This window comes from Paramisgurnus dabryanus, chromosome 9 (genome assembly GCF_030506205.2).
Source record: "Paramisgurnus dabryanus chromosome 9, PD_genome_1.1, whole genome shotgun sequence".
Classification (NCBI taxonomy): domain Eukaryota; kingdom Metazoa; phylum Chordata; class Actinopteri; order Cypriniformes; family Cobitidae; genus Paramisgurnus; species Paramisgurnus dabryanus.
In genome coordinates, this window is record NC_133345.1 from 11,257,638 (window position 1) to 11,274,139 (window position 16,502).

The 16,502-nt window shown below is 37.4% G+C and overlaps 1 protein-coding gene and 1 long non-coding RNA gene across 2 annotated transcripts in view; one reads left to right on the forward strand and one right to left on the reverse strand.

Moving 5' to 3' along the window:
* Positions 1-209: 209 nt before the first annotated feature.
* LOC135773135 (uncharacterized) lies at positions 210-2,328 on the forward strand. The gene is made up of 3 exons (XR_010543453.2): positions 210-410; positions 1,117-1,223; positions 1,301-2,328. It is a non-coding gene; the product is annotated as an uncharacterized lncRNA (long non-coding RNA).
* A 550-nt stretch (positions 2,329-2,878) lies between these two features.
* The window catches only part of dhx36 (DEAH (Asp-Glu-Ala-His) box polypeptide 36), a 38,331-nt gene continuing 24,707 nt past the window's right edge, over positions 2,879-16,502 (reverse strand). The window contains exons 16-25 of the mRNA XM_065282966.2: positions 14,662-14,779; positions 13,864-13,962; positions 12,092-12,265; positions 11,846-11,932; positions 11,588-11,671; positions 10,464-10,563; positions 10,238-10,313; positions 8,067-8,187; positions 4,012-4,164; positions 2,879-3,877 (exon numbers count right to left, since the gene is read on the reverse strand). Coding sequence (XP_065139038.1) covers positions 3,710-3,877; positions 4,012-4,164; positions 8,067-8,187; positions 10,238-10,313; positions 10,464-10,563; positions 11,588-11,671; positions 11,846-11,932; positions 12,092-12,265; positions 13,864-13,962; positions 14,662-14,779 — 1,180 coding nt within the window. The 3' untranslated portion in view covers positions 2,879-3,709. The remainder of the gene's footprint in view (positions 3,878-4,011; positions 4,165-8,066; positions 8,188-10,237; positions 10,314-10,463; positions 10,564-11,587; positions 11,672-11,845; positions 11,933-12,091; positions 12,266-13,863; positions 13,963-14,661; positions 14,780-16,502) is intronic.

The following is a 16,502-nucleotide window of genomic DNA, read 5'->3' on the forward strand; positions in this document are numbered from 1 at the left end:
TACATCTGGACTAATAAGGACATTGTGTATAAGCGTAAATCCTTTTTTCTTGAGTATTGGTTTAAGAATGGCATAATTGTGGTAGATAAGTTGTTTAATTCAAATAGTTTTCACTTTTGGTTAATTTGTTTTTACAAAATCCCTGTAACACCAAAGGATAATGTCAGTTTTTGATGCCATATGAGAACTTGATTTCAAAGAAATATTGTACACTCTAAAAACCGTTGGGTTATTTGTTTTACCCAATAGGTGGGTTAAACATATTGGGTTGTTCTGTTGGGTTATTCCTAGCTTGTATTGGGTTATTTCCATAACAACCCAGAGAGTTGGGTTAAAATCGGGCTCACGTCACGCATTTTGAATTTCAACGGTTGACCGGTGCCACTGCTGAGTGCGGACAGACACGAGAGGTACGTTTTAAAATATATCTCTGTGTAATGTTTTATTTTGCTACAAAGTGTCTTCAAGCTCTAAAACACAGTAAACTATCAGTCACGTTTAAATAAGTGTACAAAAACGCTGCTGTCTAGTTTTTGTCCGTTACACCTGTTCCATTGATTAACTGTTACCGATGCCAAACGCGTTTTTAAGCCATCATAAACGTAGAGAGACATCGCAATTTATTTTAATACTAAACAGCACCAACAGCATGGTCCCTTACAAAAATGAATCATTTCTTCTTTTAGTAGTATAACGTTAGTTTCATGGCGTATTGATTGCCATATTGCTTTAAACATGCTTTCTGTAACAGACAATGTTTTTTTGTTTAAAGTGTAGTAAAAACCGTTTTTTAACTTTTGTAAGGGATGCAACCGGCTGCTTTTTGCTCCAAATATTTTATTTTGGCGGTCTGTGTTATAGACACAGAGCTGTAATATAAATGTGATTCTGAATGTAAATGTCTTAAGAAATGACTCGATGGCATTTTATTGTCGTTTTACTTCAGTATAATCCCTGATAAAGCGCTGTTTAATCCTGCACGTACTGTTTACTGTAACCCCGGTAACGGTTGAATTTGCAATTCAGCGCCATCTACTGTCAAAGTAGAGTATTTATTCAGCGTGCCAGATGTGTTTGCTTTGAGATTTAATTAATTATTCTTTTCTTTAAATGTAGACATTCTTGGAGATGTTGCATTAAAAACCTTACAAAATGGCCAGCAAGATGATTCAGCCTTCCTACAGTACCAAGAGGCAAAGCAAACATTTATTAATTTGCAACCTGTAAGTATCATTTATGACACTTAGTTTTTTATCCTGTTTATGTGTGCATATTTACATTGTGAAAATTCTGTCTTCAGGTCAGAAAACAAACATAATTCAGTATTTGGAGGAGGAGGTATGACGAAGACCCCATGTCCTCCTATGGGATGAATTCGACTAATCACAAGCCTTTGTTATCGTGGGGAGGCATGCATGGCCCAGGAGCAAGACCAGCAGTTGACACATGCTTTAATTTTTTTTTTTTACATTTTATACAGAGTATCCCAAGCCTTTCACTACTGTTAAGTAGTTTTTGTAACACACAATACATTTTGTACCATGTGATGTTTCCTGAACACACTGTCACCTGCTTAAAGGGACAGTTCCCCCAAAAATGAAAATTGTCATAATTTTCTTCCTCTCCTGTCGTTACAAACCTGTACACATTTTTTTGTTCTGATGACCACAAAGGAAGATATTTTGAGTAATGTTTAAACCAAACAGATCATGAGCCCCATTGACTGTCATAGTAGGAAAAAAGAATACTATGAAAATGAATGGGGCTCATGATCGGTTTGATTTCAAACATTCTTTGAAATATACCTTTGTGGTTATCAAAGTAAAGACTTATATACAGGTTTATAACAACATGAGAGGGAGAAAATTATGACAAAATGTGTGAACTATGCTTTTAAGCAGTTTGTAGTTGGATAAGATTGAGTAGATTTGTTTTGTTCTTATGTTTTTGTTTATTTATGTATGTATATATTTATGTATGTGTGTATGTATTTATGCTTCTATACATGTCTGTATTTATACATTTAAATGCAGGTGCAAATGACTAAATGAAATTAAAGCATTATAAATGTATTTGTAAGTTTTGTATTATTTATTTATAAAGCAAATAATAGTAATAAATAATAATAATAATAATAATAATAATGGGGTTAAAACAGCATTGCAAAAATAACCCAACAAATTGGTTATTTCATAACCCAACTAATTGGGTAAAACTTTCTACCCAATGCATTGGGTTAAAATAACCCAACAATGGGTTGGTGCTATAGTAACCCACCATTGGGTTATTTATTGGGTTATTTTTAACCCAACTGTTTTTAGTGAGTATCTTTGCCTTGTGTTCATTCATTTGGGAACCGGTTTAAAGTTGTTTGGAAAAAGGTTTGGTTAATTCCAAATCAATATTAAATCACAAATAAAATTAATGAAGTTTCATTTAAACTTATTCATAGGATCTACCAACGCAGCAAAACATTTCCTTGTGAAATTTAAAAGTGATACAGACACAAATTGTACTTTTAGTAATAACATCTTAGAATCTGGTTCACTTATATTGGCACTGCCCACTTGTAAAACCCTTTTGGGAAAATGTTTGTGATTTTACTGTTAAGAATATTAATGATTTTGTTTTATTTTAGAAAGATATACTTTTTTGTGATTTAAAGATTCAAAGAGACTACCATACTACCACTAGTATTTACATAATACATATTCTTCACAATAAATACATTCTTTTGTTAGCAAAATGTCATATTCACAAATGTACATTTTCTTAAAAAAAAAAACCCATATCTCATTTAAAAAAGAAATGATACTTTATATTTATTCAATAAGATTTTATTTAAAAGGTTTAACTCATGTTTATATGTTAATCCCTTTTGTATGTCTGGAGAGGAGTGAACAGGTAAGGATGTCACCTGACGTACATTTTACAACACGTAGAGTTCTGTATTTACAGTTTTAGTTCATTGGGTTAGGAGCGAGCCACCCATTGTATGTTTTCCTTTTTTGGTTAAAGAGTGTAGGTAGAGCGTCTTGGATGCTGAAGGTCCTTTGTTTTCTCTCTTTGCTGGCAGTTTAGAAATTTAAATGCGAGATAAATTTGTTTGGTTCTGTTTATTTCTTTAATTAAGCACTGCTCGTGTTTTCTCTTTCCTACCTCTCCCCTGGTGTTTGTTTGTTACTTTTTATATTGTTCACCACTTCTTTTTGCACCGCACCAATGATTCTTTGTTTTGCCCGAAACTTTATTGTTACAAATAGCCTACCCTCTTCAAACATCTATAACGTAACACTGTGTGAACTTAAAATGTAAATGTGTGTCTGATAACCTGAATCTGTAAACTTGCAACGTAAACAGCACACAAGTCTTTATACCAGATGCTTTAATATGCATGTGAACTGTAAATAAGTTTCATTTTTGAAGGCATTCATGGTGTGTTTCACCAACCAACATATATTATTTGACCAATATAAGTATGTGTTTGTAAATATACAGCAGAGACCTCTATTGACATATAGATTGTATTATGATAAATGTAATGAATTACTATAAAGAAAATCTACCACTTAAAGGTGTAAAAACAAAATGACTCCAACCAATGCTAAAATAAAACATTAATAAAGAAACAGATGTGTAATGGCTACTTTTACACACCCTTCTGAACAATGTCTATGAAATAAATAAGCTGGTGGTTGATGGTTGATGCTCATTGACTGTCTCTCCTGGCATCTCCAGCAGGGGTTTCCTGTGTGGTGATGAGGTCAATGATGGCCGAGATGACAGCACAGTCTTTAGAGTGGCGGTCATTCCAGTCCACAGGTCGTGGTCTCCTTATCTTTTCCTCCAGCAACACATCCAGCTCCTTCCTCAGTTCCTAATTAAGACATCAAATTTGAGAAACAACTGCAACCCAGAATCCAATGCATAACAACCCACCCTTAAAATCCCCAGTGGCATATTAGCAACATAATAAATAAACATGTCGAGTTAATACAAATCGACACTAACCTTAACAAGGTGAGCAATGCGAGCCGGGGACTGGAAGACGATCCATTCATCAACAGCAATGGTCTCTTGGTACTCGTCCTTCTGTATGGTAATATCACCTCCAAAAAATAGCAGAGAAAATGGGGAGACCTCTGTGCAGTCATACAGGAAGATCTGAGAGGAGACATAACACACAATGTTTGTGGTTTCATAAAACCAACTCAATTAAGCTGCAATTGCGACTTCATGTCTCCATTATGTTAGCAAATTCAGCATCACAGATATAATTCAACGATGCATGGAGAGGCACACATACAGTATGCACGCAAAGACACACTTCCCTTCAACTGCCTCTGACCTTCAATGTAATGTGTTTCATTATATAGTGTGATGCTGGGAGCTAAAATGTTTGTCTGCTAGTGAAAATGCCACTTTGCCCTGTTGCAGAGCTGTGTTCTTCTACACACATGAACATATGGTGTGAAATGTGAAAATAATCTAGAAAGAGGAGAAATAAACTAAGCTAGAGAAAAGGAAGTAGCTGTCTTGGTTCAATATGGCTTGCTGGTACACAGTATTGAGTATTAATCAGGCTCCCAAGGGCCCAATGGAGGTGAAGGTTTAACCAGCAGGTCAGCGCTGAGGGCTGTGTGTTAGTTCGGACCAGACATAAGAGTCCTCAGAGAGCCAGAAAAAAAGAGGAAACGGCATACATTCTGAATAGAAGGAAGGACATTAAAATTCAGTCCACCTCAATTCACTCCCTCAAATCAATCTCTCTCAATCTTCACAAATACCCTTTTTTTGAGCGTTCAGTCTGCCTGCATCGGTCTGTGTCAATAGAAAGTCTTATTCAGTTTTCTCCATCTCTCCTTCAACGCAACTGTCTTTTCTCTAATCTCTCCGTTGACTGGTTTATTTAACTTTTGTTCACGGTATTTTCCCTTTCAATCTCACTATCCAACACTTTTTTCCAGGCAGGCAGCCGCCTTGTCAGTCTCTTAAAAATCACATTTTCTCTACATTCTGTCAGTGTCTCACAGCAGCAATCATGAATAGGGTGCAGGAAACAAAGACCAGGCGTTGGAGTACAGGAATAATATACCATCAGCTGGCCATTAAATCAATCCCACAGGGGTGATGCAAAGCCCAGGGTAATACTTACTACACAGCTTCTTCATTAAATAAACATGAAATATTGATCTCGGTTGAAATTACTATGCCAGAAGAGACTATTGAGTGATACAAGAACTTTATTAGGTTTGCAATGTATTGGTTACCTGGAACGATGGTCAATCATAGAGTTTATCTATCATACAACTTTTTCTGCAGAAAGCAACAGTTAAATTAAAAATGCCTACAGTTGGATCAAAAGTTGGCATCTTTCTAAATGTGGAAAATGCTGAACATTTGCAACTGTTAAGTGTCGGGTTCTACTAAAGTCCATTAAAATGATTAAAATCCTGGAATGTTTTCCTTATAAAAAAACACAATTTCTTCTCGACTGAACAAAGAAAGACATCAACATTTTATCGTGACATGATTTTTTAAGAAAATTGACTAATCCTTTAAGAATCTGCTGATATTGAGTAAAATCCATGTGACCCTCAACTTTAACCAGATTCCCAGTAACTGCAATGGCCACACAGCCCCACAGCATGATGGAACTTCTTCCAAGTTTTACTGTGGGTAGCCATACAGGGGCCATTTCTCAATGTCAAGGATACTTCCTTGGCAGGACTAGTCCTTACACGTCACTTCCTTCAGAGGCTAGGCGAGGATCCTCTCAAGCTTTCGGAGAACACCTTAAATGGAACAGGCTAGCAAGTGCACGTCATTGCATCAATGAAAGGTTTGCTTTCGGTGCTGCGCGCATATGATTGTGGGGAAGTTCAGTGCGCGTAGAGCACTAAGGATACACATATCCATCCTTTCCTGTATATGGGATATTTCTCGAATGAAGGACTCAGTCCTTGGCCGAAATTCCGAGGATCCTCGACATTGGAACAGTCCTTCGACGGACGTCGATGACGTAGCATCCTCAAAATTCTGGCTTCCGAGGATCCTTCCTTGACATTGAGAAACGGCTTGTGTTTTTCTTGTAGCGCTGTGTTCTTAAGCCGCCATGTATAATGCCTCTTGTTATGACCAATAAACTCAATCTTTGTTTAATTAGTCCACAGCACCTTATTCCAAAATGAAGCTGGCTTGTCCAAATGTGCGTTTGAATACCTCAAGCGACTCAGTTTGTGGTGTGTGTGCAGAAAGGGCTTCTTTCGCATCAAAGTGCAAAGTGCGCTGAATTGTTGAACGATGCACAGTGACACCATCTGTTGTAGGTCTTTGGAGGTGGTCTGTGAGCTGTTTTTGACCATTCTCAACATCCTTTGCCTCTCCAATTTAAGAGTTGTTTTAAGGCCTCTATGTTGCCACTCTTCAAGTCAAAGAGAACAACAACTTGAAATTGGCCACCTTAAATACCTTTTCTCATGATTGGATTCATGTGTCTATGAAGTTCAAGTCTGAATGAGCTCACCAAACCAATTTTGTGTTCCAATTAATCAGTGCTAAGTAGTTACAGGTATTTAAATCAACAAAATGGCAAGGGTGCCCAAATGTATGCACCTGTCTAATTTGGTTTTGATGCATATTGCACGTTTTCTGTTAATCCAATAAACCTCATTTCACTACTGACATATGTGTCGTTCAGTTATTTGATAGATCAAAATGAAATTGGTGATCCAAACACCCAAATATTTATAAATGAAAATCATGGAAAGTGCCCAAACTTTTTCATACGGCTGTACAAACACTAAGTAAAGGTCATCACGATTCATGAAAAGTCAGGTGGGTGTAAACCTCTGGAAATGATCATTGGTATAAGTTGTTATTATTTTGTCTTCTGGGAAACATATGTATTTATCGCTTCTGAAGGACATTACTAAATGAAAACTTAAGACATTTAAATAAAATAAAGCCTATTTATTCTGGCGCCCTGTCCAAAAGTTTACATACAGTTGACTTTTAAATGTATGGTACTGAATTCTTGAGCACCACCGAAAGTTGATGTGATCAACTCCTCGATGTGAAAAGATGAATCTCAAAATCATCCAGTCACTAGTGAACGGTGTAGATGGACGGATGGACATTCAGATAGATAGAAAGACAGGTGGACACAGACAGATATCATTACATGCTTCTCAAGAAACATATTCTGATTCTGACTGCTGCTTTCTACAGAAAATTTAATGTCAGATGGACGGATAGACAGACAGATGGAAGAGATAGGGTGATTGATCGACAGATAGACAGACAGCCAGATAGATGAAAGGAGAGAAAGATCGACTGATGGAGAGAAAGGTGGATGGACAGACAAATAGATGGAAGGAGAGATAGACAATTAGACGAACAGACAGACAAATAAATGCTTTTCATATATCTGGGTGGGTTTCTATCTCTGTTAACGTGTGGAAAAAAAGCACAAAACTTAATATTGTTTGCTTCTAACAAAAACAGCTTGAGGCTTGTGTGTGCATGTGTGAGAGAGAGAAAGAGAGAGAGAGAGAGAGAGAGAGAGAGAGAGAGAGAGAGACAGAACTGAATTTGTACTCCTTGATATGGTAAGAAGCTTTGATCTCTTTTGAGAGGACATCAGTTGAAAGGCAGACAGAAACTGAATAAAAGATGGACGGTCTTAAAATGGAGCCTGCTTTAAACTACAAACACACGTCCTCTCTCCACACAACTAAATCGTGCTCTTCAGCAGAGTGACATACAATTACCAGAGTCCTCGCCTTTCCACATGAGTGAGTGGGTAAACAGCCTGCACCTTTAATGTGGGCGTAGGTTCACTTAGTTTCACAAAATTAGTTAATACATTATCCAGATCAGACAAAGCATCCCTTTGGGAGTGGGGGCGTCCTCAAAGCAAAAATGTATGCATGTAGTAAAATAAGTTACTTGAATTTTTAGAATGCAAAAGCTAGTTTAACTTAGTCTGGAAAGTAAATTAATCTGTATTTACATCAAACCCAAAATCTGTAACATTAATGTAAGCATGTGTTAAAGGTACGTACACTTGTGGTTCTCATCTTCAGGTGATAGATGAGCCATGAGTAGTTGAAGTTAGCCTCCTCCGCATTAACAGATTTAGGGTGGATATACACTCTTCCCTCAGTCTTAGTGTACACCTTTGGTCTGTAAAAAAACACAATGTAAAAAACGTATGAGCATGTACAGCTTAATTGTTTGAATTTAGATTTGCCCATCACAAAACATGATACAAAAAGCAATGTGATTGGTTGTTTGCTTTGTGTATAAACCAGTGAGTTGCATATTGTGTTCCTGTCGCTAAGATTGATTCCCAGCCTGATAAAATGTATACCTTATATCACTTTGGATAAAAATGTAAATTTGTTCAGTTAGTTTGACTGTTTTCTTTGACGGTCTATAAATCGACTGTGCCAATCTATGAGGCTAGACGAGAACAAGCTACAATACGCGTCAGGCTTCACAAAGATTTGCCGAAAGTCTGGCTGACAAGACATTCATACAAAATGAATATTTCAATCCAGCACTGGAAAAAGCAGACAAAAGCTTCTCTGAGACTTTTCTCACACATAAAAAAAACAATGGTAGTCTTTCTGTACAAACTCAATAAGATGTGTTCTGCTTCTGCAGTTTTTAGTAATTTATATGAAGCTGTGTGATGTATTACTGCCTGAATGTAAAGCAGCAACAAATGAACCAAGTTTTGAATTACAGGCAGAACGGGAATGAATGCAGAACCTTGTGCATAATGGATATAAGAAGTGTGAATAACACATTAATTGAATGGCAGGGTGTACAGTGGCATGAATGAGGTGTGCAGATGATGCACATTGTGTGCGTAAAAGTTGAAATCAAACGTCACTGCTGAGCTCTGCCTCTTCAGCGTCATGGCGACGATATCTTTAAACTGCCAGCGTGACATGGCTAATAATAGAGCCAGACGAAAACCAAGTTCAATAGACACGAGTTAGAAATTAAGAGAAAATATTACGCTTTGCAGTATGATTTCTTTATGGACATCAATCCTACTCTTTTGACGTTAGATACCAATCTTTCAAGTATTACTTTCTTTCTTTTTTCTTTCCTTTATCCATTAGAATGGAACAGTGTCTGTAAACACTCTAAAAAAACAAACGGTGCTATATAGCACCAAAACTGTTGCTTTGGGTCATAACCATAGAAGAACCGTTTTTAGTGCCATATAGCACCGGTGAAGCACCTGTGTAGCACCTTTGTAGAACCATGTAGGGGCCATACAAAGCACTATATGGTTCTACACAGGTGCTTCACCGGTGCTATATGGCACTAAAAATGGTTCTTCTATGATTACGAGCAAAGAACCACTTTTGGTGCTATATAGCACCGTTTGTTTTTAGAGTGAATTTCTAAATTGGGATGATCCTACCAGTGATATTTTAATATAAAACAACTACTTTTGTCCCTTTTAAGGCAGTCGTGTCACTCCGCCACCATATTTTCAGGTTTGGTTTAAACAAGACAAGTAGTACCCCCCAGTTAGATTTGGGTCGGGTCAGCTTACTTTTAGGAGCATTTCCACTGGGTGCAGTAAGTAGTACCCTATACTTTTTTTTAGTACCACCTCAGGTTGGGGTTCCTAGCGACCCGAGCTGATACCAAAACGTGACGTGAAAACACTGTAGATCACTGATTGGTCTGAAATGCTACTTAAATGAGGCTCACCTGAGCGCGTCAACTGACGCCATGGGTGTTTGTCGTGTGAGACAGGTAGTGATAAACGTGATGTGCAAACATCTATTTGTGGTGGTCAATTAAAATTTTGTGGTGGACTGAGAAATAAATGAATGTATGGGAATGTACAACAACGCTCTCACTTGTATGGACAGCAGTAGGCAGCGCAGATAACACAACATGCCTATAATCCCTTCCACTCCGAAGTGTTACTAAACTCAATGGAAACCAAGCCAAAATGAGGTGAGCTGACCCAACCTGAAGCAAACCAAACCATGGGGTACTATGCAATGTAAAAGCGGCACTAGAGGATTCATGGTTGGCGATTGGCTCTTTTAACTCAGAGGCGGGACTAGATCCGCCATTCTGACCATTGCAATCTGACGCATCTTGTTAATATTAAATATCTTTGATGTTGTGCATTTTCCATAAGCAGAGAAGAGAAATCTATCCCACTTACAAGGGTCTCTTGTTAAAGGTTACTTACATTCTACTGGGGCGGACCTTGGCAACTTTAGGATACAGGCCAGCTACGATCACCGCCTTTATTAGCTTCTCATTAGCTACGCCACATAGAAGAGGGATAGTTAGATTTAAATGTTAATTTTAATGGACACATACATACATACGGCAGTAAGGAATTCGGCACAAACAACAATAATAAAAGCCAAAGTTAAATATTACAGGTGGGTACTAAATAGAAACAGAGATACCTGAGTTTATGTTAGAGGTGGGATCTTTCGGGTCCTTGCTATTTACAAACCCAGTTGCCAAAAGATGCTCTGCAAACTGCCCTTTCATGTTCTGAAGCATCTGTTAGGAAAGAAAAAGATTCATCATTAATGCAGTTTTCAACTGAAGTGGAGGGACAACAGATGTAATTTTATCATAACCGTATTTTTTGAACTATAAGTCACACTTTTTTTCATAGTTTGGCTGGTCCTGCGACTTCTAGTCAGGTGCGACTTGTAAATCAGTATGAATTAATTTGGACATATATGATCCAAGAAACAACATTACCGTCTACAGCTGTGAGAGTCTGTTATATGCTGTTCCTGTATTTATGTAATTCAATAGATTCAGTGATGTGGAATGACGAGACTGCAAACTTTATGCACGTTGGCTTTTTCTGTTCATTTAGCCTATTCAGCCTTCCAGGTATTTTCATTATGCTATTGTGTATCATGTAAATAACTGATAATGTTACGTTAACGTACTGTACAGGCATCTATTCAGCCTGCTGTTCTGTGTGCTATTGTTTAATTGAACAACTTGCCTTTCCAGATTAAATGTCTGTTCTTCGTGAACAGACATTTCCTCATTTTGTGAAATCATTTTCTAAATAAATGCGACGTGCAGTCCATTGCGACATAAATATGTTTTTACGTCTTCATGAGGCATTTTTGATTGATGCGATTTATAGTCCGAAAAATACGGTACTAAAAACAGAGCTAAATGAAAATAATTGTTAACTAAAAAAATACATATCATTAGATACAAAATGAAACTAAACCAATGTAAACTTTCCATAACAAAATTGGAACAAATTAGTAAATTGTGATCCAGTCTGTGAAAACCCAGCTAAAGAAATTGTTTTTGTGATTTACTGTTTTCTACATAAAGTCATCCTATATAATGTAAAATATAACCTTGACATCTTGATATCTGATTAAAAGCATGTCAAAATTAAAATCATAGTGAAAACAATAACTGCAATCTCAAAATTAGATTATTAGACTGAATTTCACAGACAGGGTCACATTTTTTATAAGAGTATATTGTATATCTTAAACACTCAATGCTTCTGATAATTTTAATGCCCAAAATTTAGACTAACCTGTAGTGTGTTAGCAGATAGGAAGTTTTCCCAGCAGTACTCTCGCTCAAACCTACCGCCCTCTCTCTTAGCATCCTCCCAGCCCTGATAATACATTCAAACACACGCACAGCATCATCATCAGCAGCACAAACTAGACATTCAAATATGAGCTCAGAGACAAACCACAGCACTTAAGGACTATTGCACTGAGGAAAATCAATCAGCTTCCTAGGGCGTTCATCTAAAGATTTGTTTGTAATTTCATCAAGGACCTACCCAAAAAGCATTGACAACAGTGAGATGATCACTCCTGGTGTTTCTGGAGAGGATTTTTCTCCTGTTGTCTGCAATCTTCTCTTTCCCCTGAGATAAACAGATCGATCAGTCCACAATTCCTCATTAAAGCACACACTATGGGATTGCTTTTAAAGCTCTGTATTAGAGATCCTGCTGTCTGGGGAATTGAACATTTGTTGACGTATGTGTGAACGTGTTTGTGAATTAGGTTGTGTTTGTAAGTACCAGCGGTATGATGAAGGGGTCTTTGAAGCTAAGGCTGGTTGCGATGGTTAGCACAGGGTCCAGACAGCTCAGAAGAGCCCCAAATATAATCATTTTTCCAATGTGAGGCTCTACCGGCACACGGGCGAGATGGTATCCTAATGGGGTCAACTCTTCATTGTGATCCAGAGCATTCTATGATACATACAACATACACATTTATGAGACTTATGACAGGCAGTCTTGAGTTTTAAATAGATTAAAGAGTGCTGCAGGGATGATGTATTTTTGTAGGCAAAACTTGAAAGCGAGCTAACATTTTAGCACTTCCGGTTTTAAAGGTCCTGTTTTTCCTGTGTTTTTGAAGCTATGATTGTGTTTACAGTGCGCAATATAACATGTGTTCATGTTTTGTGTGTAAAAAAAATGCAGTATATTTAACACAATTTATTTATCTCTATAGCGTTTTCACTGTCCTAAAAACGGGCTGATGTCTTCCTTGATTATAAAGTCCCTCCTTCAAAAATATGTAACAAGTTCTGATTGTATAGTTTGTTTAGTGTGTTGTGATTCGACAGCAGCTTAGCTTAGCAGAGCCGTTTGAGCCAAAGCTGGGGACTGACATATTCCTGTGGGCAGAGGTTAGTCAGAAATTCTTATTTTGACGTCATTTAACTGGGAAGTAGAGGGCTTTCCAAACCAGCCGTTCGCTATAGGCTTTGAAAGGGGAATTCTGTTAAAGGGGACATATCATGAAAATCTGACTTTTTCCATGTTTAAATGCTATAATTGGGTCCCCAGTGCATTTATTAACCTAGAAAATATAACTTTTGGTGAACCATTCTCTGCAAGCATGTGAAAAAATAGCTTATTGAAATTTAGCTCCCCCTGTGATGTCAGAAGGAGATCTTATTATAATAATACAGCACTGCCATTTAGTGCAGAGATCAGATCATTTGCATTTTAAAGGACACACCCAAAACAGCACATTTTTACTCAGACCCACAAAGTGGCAATTTTAATATGCTATAATAAATTATATATATGGTATTTTGAGCTAAACTTCACATACGTACTCTGGGGACACCAAAGATTTATTTTACATCTTAAAAAAAGTCTTGTGAAATGTCCCCTTTAAAGAAAATATATAGCTTGGCATTGAACTTTGAGCTTTATAATATTGCAGGTATTATTTATGCTCTAACAGCAACATTACACACTAACTAAAGTTTGAAAAATGGGATTAGGTAAAAAGGGAGCTTTAACCTCCCGAAGTCAAAGCTTGTAAAGTTCGCTTGTAGCCTAAAGTTATATATTTATTTTTAGTTTATGCATTTAGAATTCAAAATTTATGACAATTGTGTTTATCTGTGAAGAATATCTTGTAGTACAAAACGTTTAAGTGTCTAACTGTATTACATTTAGCAAGCAGTTGTTAAAAGGATAGTTAACCCAAAAATAAAAACTTTATCAGTGTTGTTTTGGGTTTTCTGGTTACTATGAGAGCATTTTGGGTGAACTATCCTTTAAGTACAATGCTCTCTGGATTACTTTACTCTAATTGGTCAAACACAGCACTCTACTTTAAATACAATTAAGAGTTAAATAATTTAATCGACTAATGTCCCATGCAGGCAACCCATTTCCTTAAAATCGGCATCTCCGTCTCTCTCACGCACGCACACACACCCCTATTACTCCATGGTAATTTAAAATTAAATCAATTGGATCATTCCAACTATGTTTTCCACTTCTTTTAACCCCTGATTCCTCTTATTTCTTCTTCCACCTACCAGCTCTATCAAGTGTGTGATGGCCAGACCTATCGCCGTGTCTGATGGAGGGTCCAGAGATTTGTGAAGGAATGACGCAATGGAGCCTAATTTCAGGATCTAAAAGAAACAGAAATACATGTAACAAAAGTAACATTGGCAAAAAAGTCATTTTGGACCCGTCACATAGGCCTGACTACAAAAAAAGCAGACACAGTGATAAAGAAATACAAGGCTCTGTTTCCCTCATGCAACTAGTGTTAGAGCCTGATGGATCGTGGCCTGGCCACAGGGCTGAAACAACTGGGAGTGAGCAGCCATGTGGAGGTGAAAATGAGCAGTAATTGACACAGCTAAAATGCCTTGTTAGACGATTACACTGCCTCTCAGATACAATGACAGTGATTAATGTCCCTTTTAATCCATTAGTTTGTTTGTGTGCTCGGATGTTACAGTCACCGGAGACTATTTGTGAAACCTCTGCTTTAGGCCCCATTAAAGCCACACACAGATACAGTGTGTGTGACTGTGTTTGATAGCGTGAATGAGTCATTGGTAGAAATTTTCAGTCCAATCTCCCACAACCACATCTGTGAGAGGCTCTTTCTCTCTCTCTATAGGGGTTGCCAAAAAAAACCCTGATTCTTATGCATTTTAACAGCATACACGGCCACTACCTGCACCAGCCAATACAAACAAAAAGACAGGTCCAGAAGTCCTGTGTGATTCACAGATAGCTAGATCTACGCTTCATCAATCACTGCAGGAAAATTCAGCTATGCATTTTGGTGAAATGTAGAAGAGCATTTGATTGGATACCTTAATTTGCAAGCAAAGCTCTTCCAGTGGGGTGCGTTGGATCTCGGGTAGCTGGTAGTTATCGAGGAGGCTGGCCCTCAATCCGTTATACAGGTGGTAGCATTTCCCCGGAGACACCCTGCATACGTGCACACACACACACACACATATTTACACACAAAGCAAATGAGATGCTGAGAATACAATATCATACTGCTTGCAGTTGGAGACTCCGTGTGATGAATGTAAATTACTGCTGTTGAAAAGCAATTGGGAGTTCAGTCATCTGTGTGAAACAATATATCATTCACACATAAACACAATAACATTGATTTACAGGACACTTGTATCTAAAGCGACTTAGGCACGCATGGAATAATGAAAGAGGAACAAAGATGCTATAAGCACATAGAAAGGCGGACTGGTAATGAAAGTTGTTTCAATGATCAGAGATTAGCCTAATATTGCACAGTATGTGTTTATTACATCTAATTTGAGGATTAGTTTTGCATGCCACGCAGCTTCTTTTACAGTATTAGTTCATCTGTATGCAGCATGTATGTATGAATGAACCCACAATATACAGTACAAACAAACAAGTAGATAAAACATTACATTTCAATTGCGTCCTCTATACAGTAAACCACTCCTAAATCCCACAAAAAACAAAAACTCAACTTGACCCTCTCTGCCTGTCTACAGTGGGTGACAGGTAATGGTTGCACAATTTATCTGCTGGTCAAAAGTCGAGCAACGCAAGAACAGACAAAGCTTGCTGATGTGAAAGTCAATTTGCTTTCCCATGAATAATGCAGAGCTATGGCGTTACCATGGCAACTGGGCGGTGCATGTGCATGACAGTGTCGTGCACAATAAGAGAGAGGGTGTACATTTGGATGTTTATGTGAACAAGTGTGAAATTGAAATGGTGTCAGAGCAAGGGCAGATTCATTTAAAGGTGTACATCACACATGCGCACGCACACACACCTCTCTCCTCATTCACTCACTGTCTAAAAGCATGAGTCACATGTCAATTCAACCCCAAACACATACACACCAGACACAAATAGGAGCTGGTTTACACACACCTGAATATGTTTGTCTGCCATCTAAATACCAATCAAACATCATCATAACCATATGTTACAAACACTAATGTATATTCTGTTTACCAGAAAAAAACACATTTGCTTTAAATGAGAAAAAAACAGATTTGATGACAGAAATGAAGCGCTCAGGAAGAACTTTTCCTTTCAAATGACTGAGATAACAATGAACCGAAGGCCACGTTTTCTCTCTGTGGACTTTAGATTAAAGGTATTGAAACTGTGAGAGAGGCACTGAAGAAGCTTGCAGGTGGAGGGCTGGTGACCTTCATGTATATTCTTCTACTAGTCATGAATGCATGGAAAGAAAGCCTGAGAGGGCTCAGGGACATATGGAAATCATTTCATACTGTAAGTTCCATACAAAACTGTATTATAATTCATTAGCGATATAGTGATTCATCAAATTAATAATTAGCATATGCGAATGAAGAGTGAAAAAAGATTAAAGATAAACAAGGGAACTTTGCACACTGTTAATCTATTCCATTTATTTATAAAAGATGATATCTATCAAAGGATCTTCATTGAGAAAAGCACCCAGATGAAAATAACTTAAACACAATTAACCCTTCCCCTGACATGTTTCTTAGTTTTTTTTTCTACGAAAACAAAATAGATATGTTCATTTATAGCCGCAGCTATTTATAGTACTTGTAAATGCAAATACAACAAATAATATACAGTAGAGATATGTTTATTCTGCTACACTGTTATTATAATTGGATTTCCCTTGCACATTTTTGCAGATCTT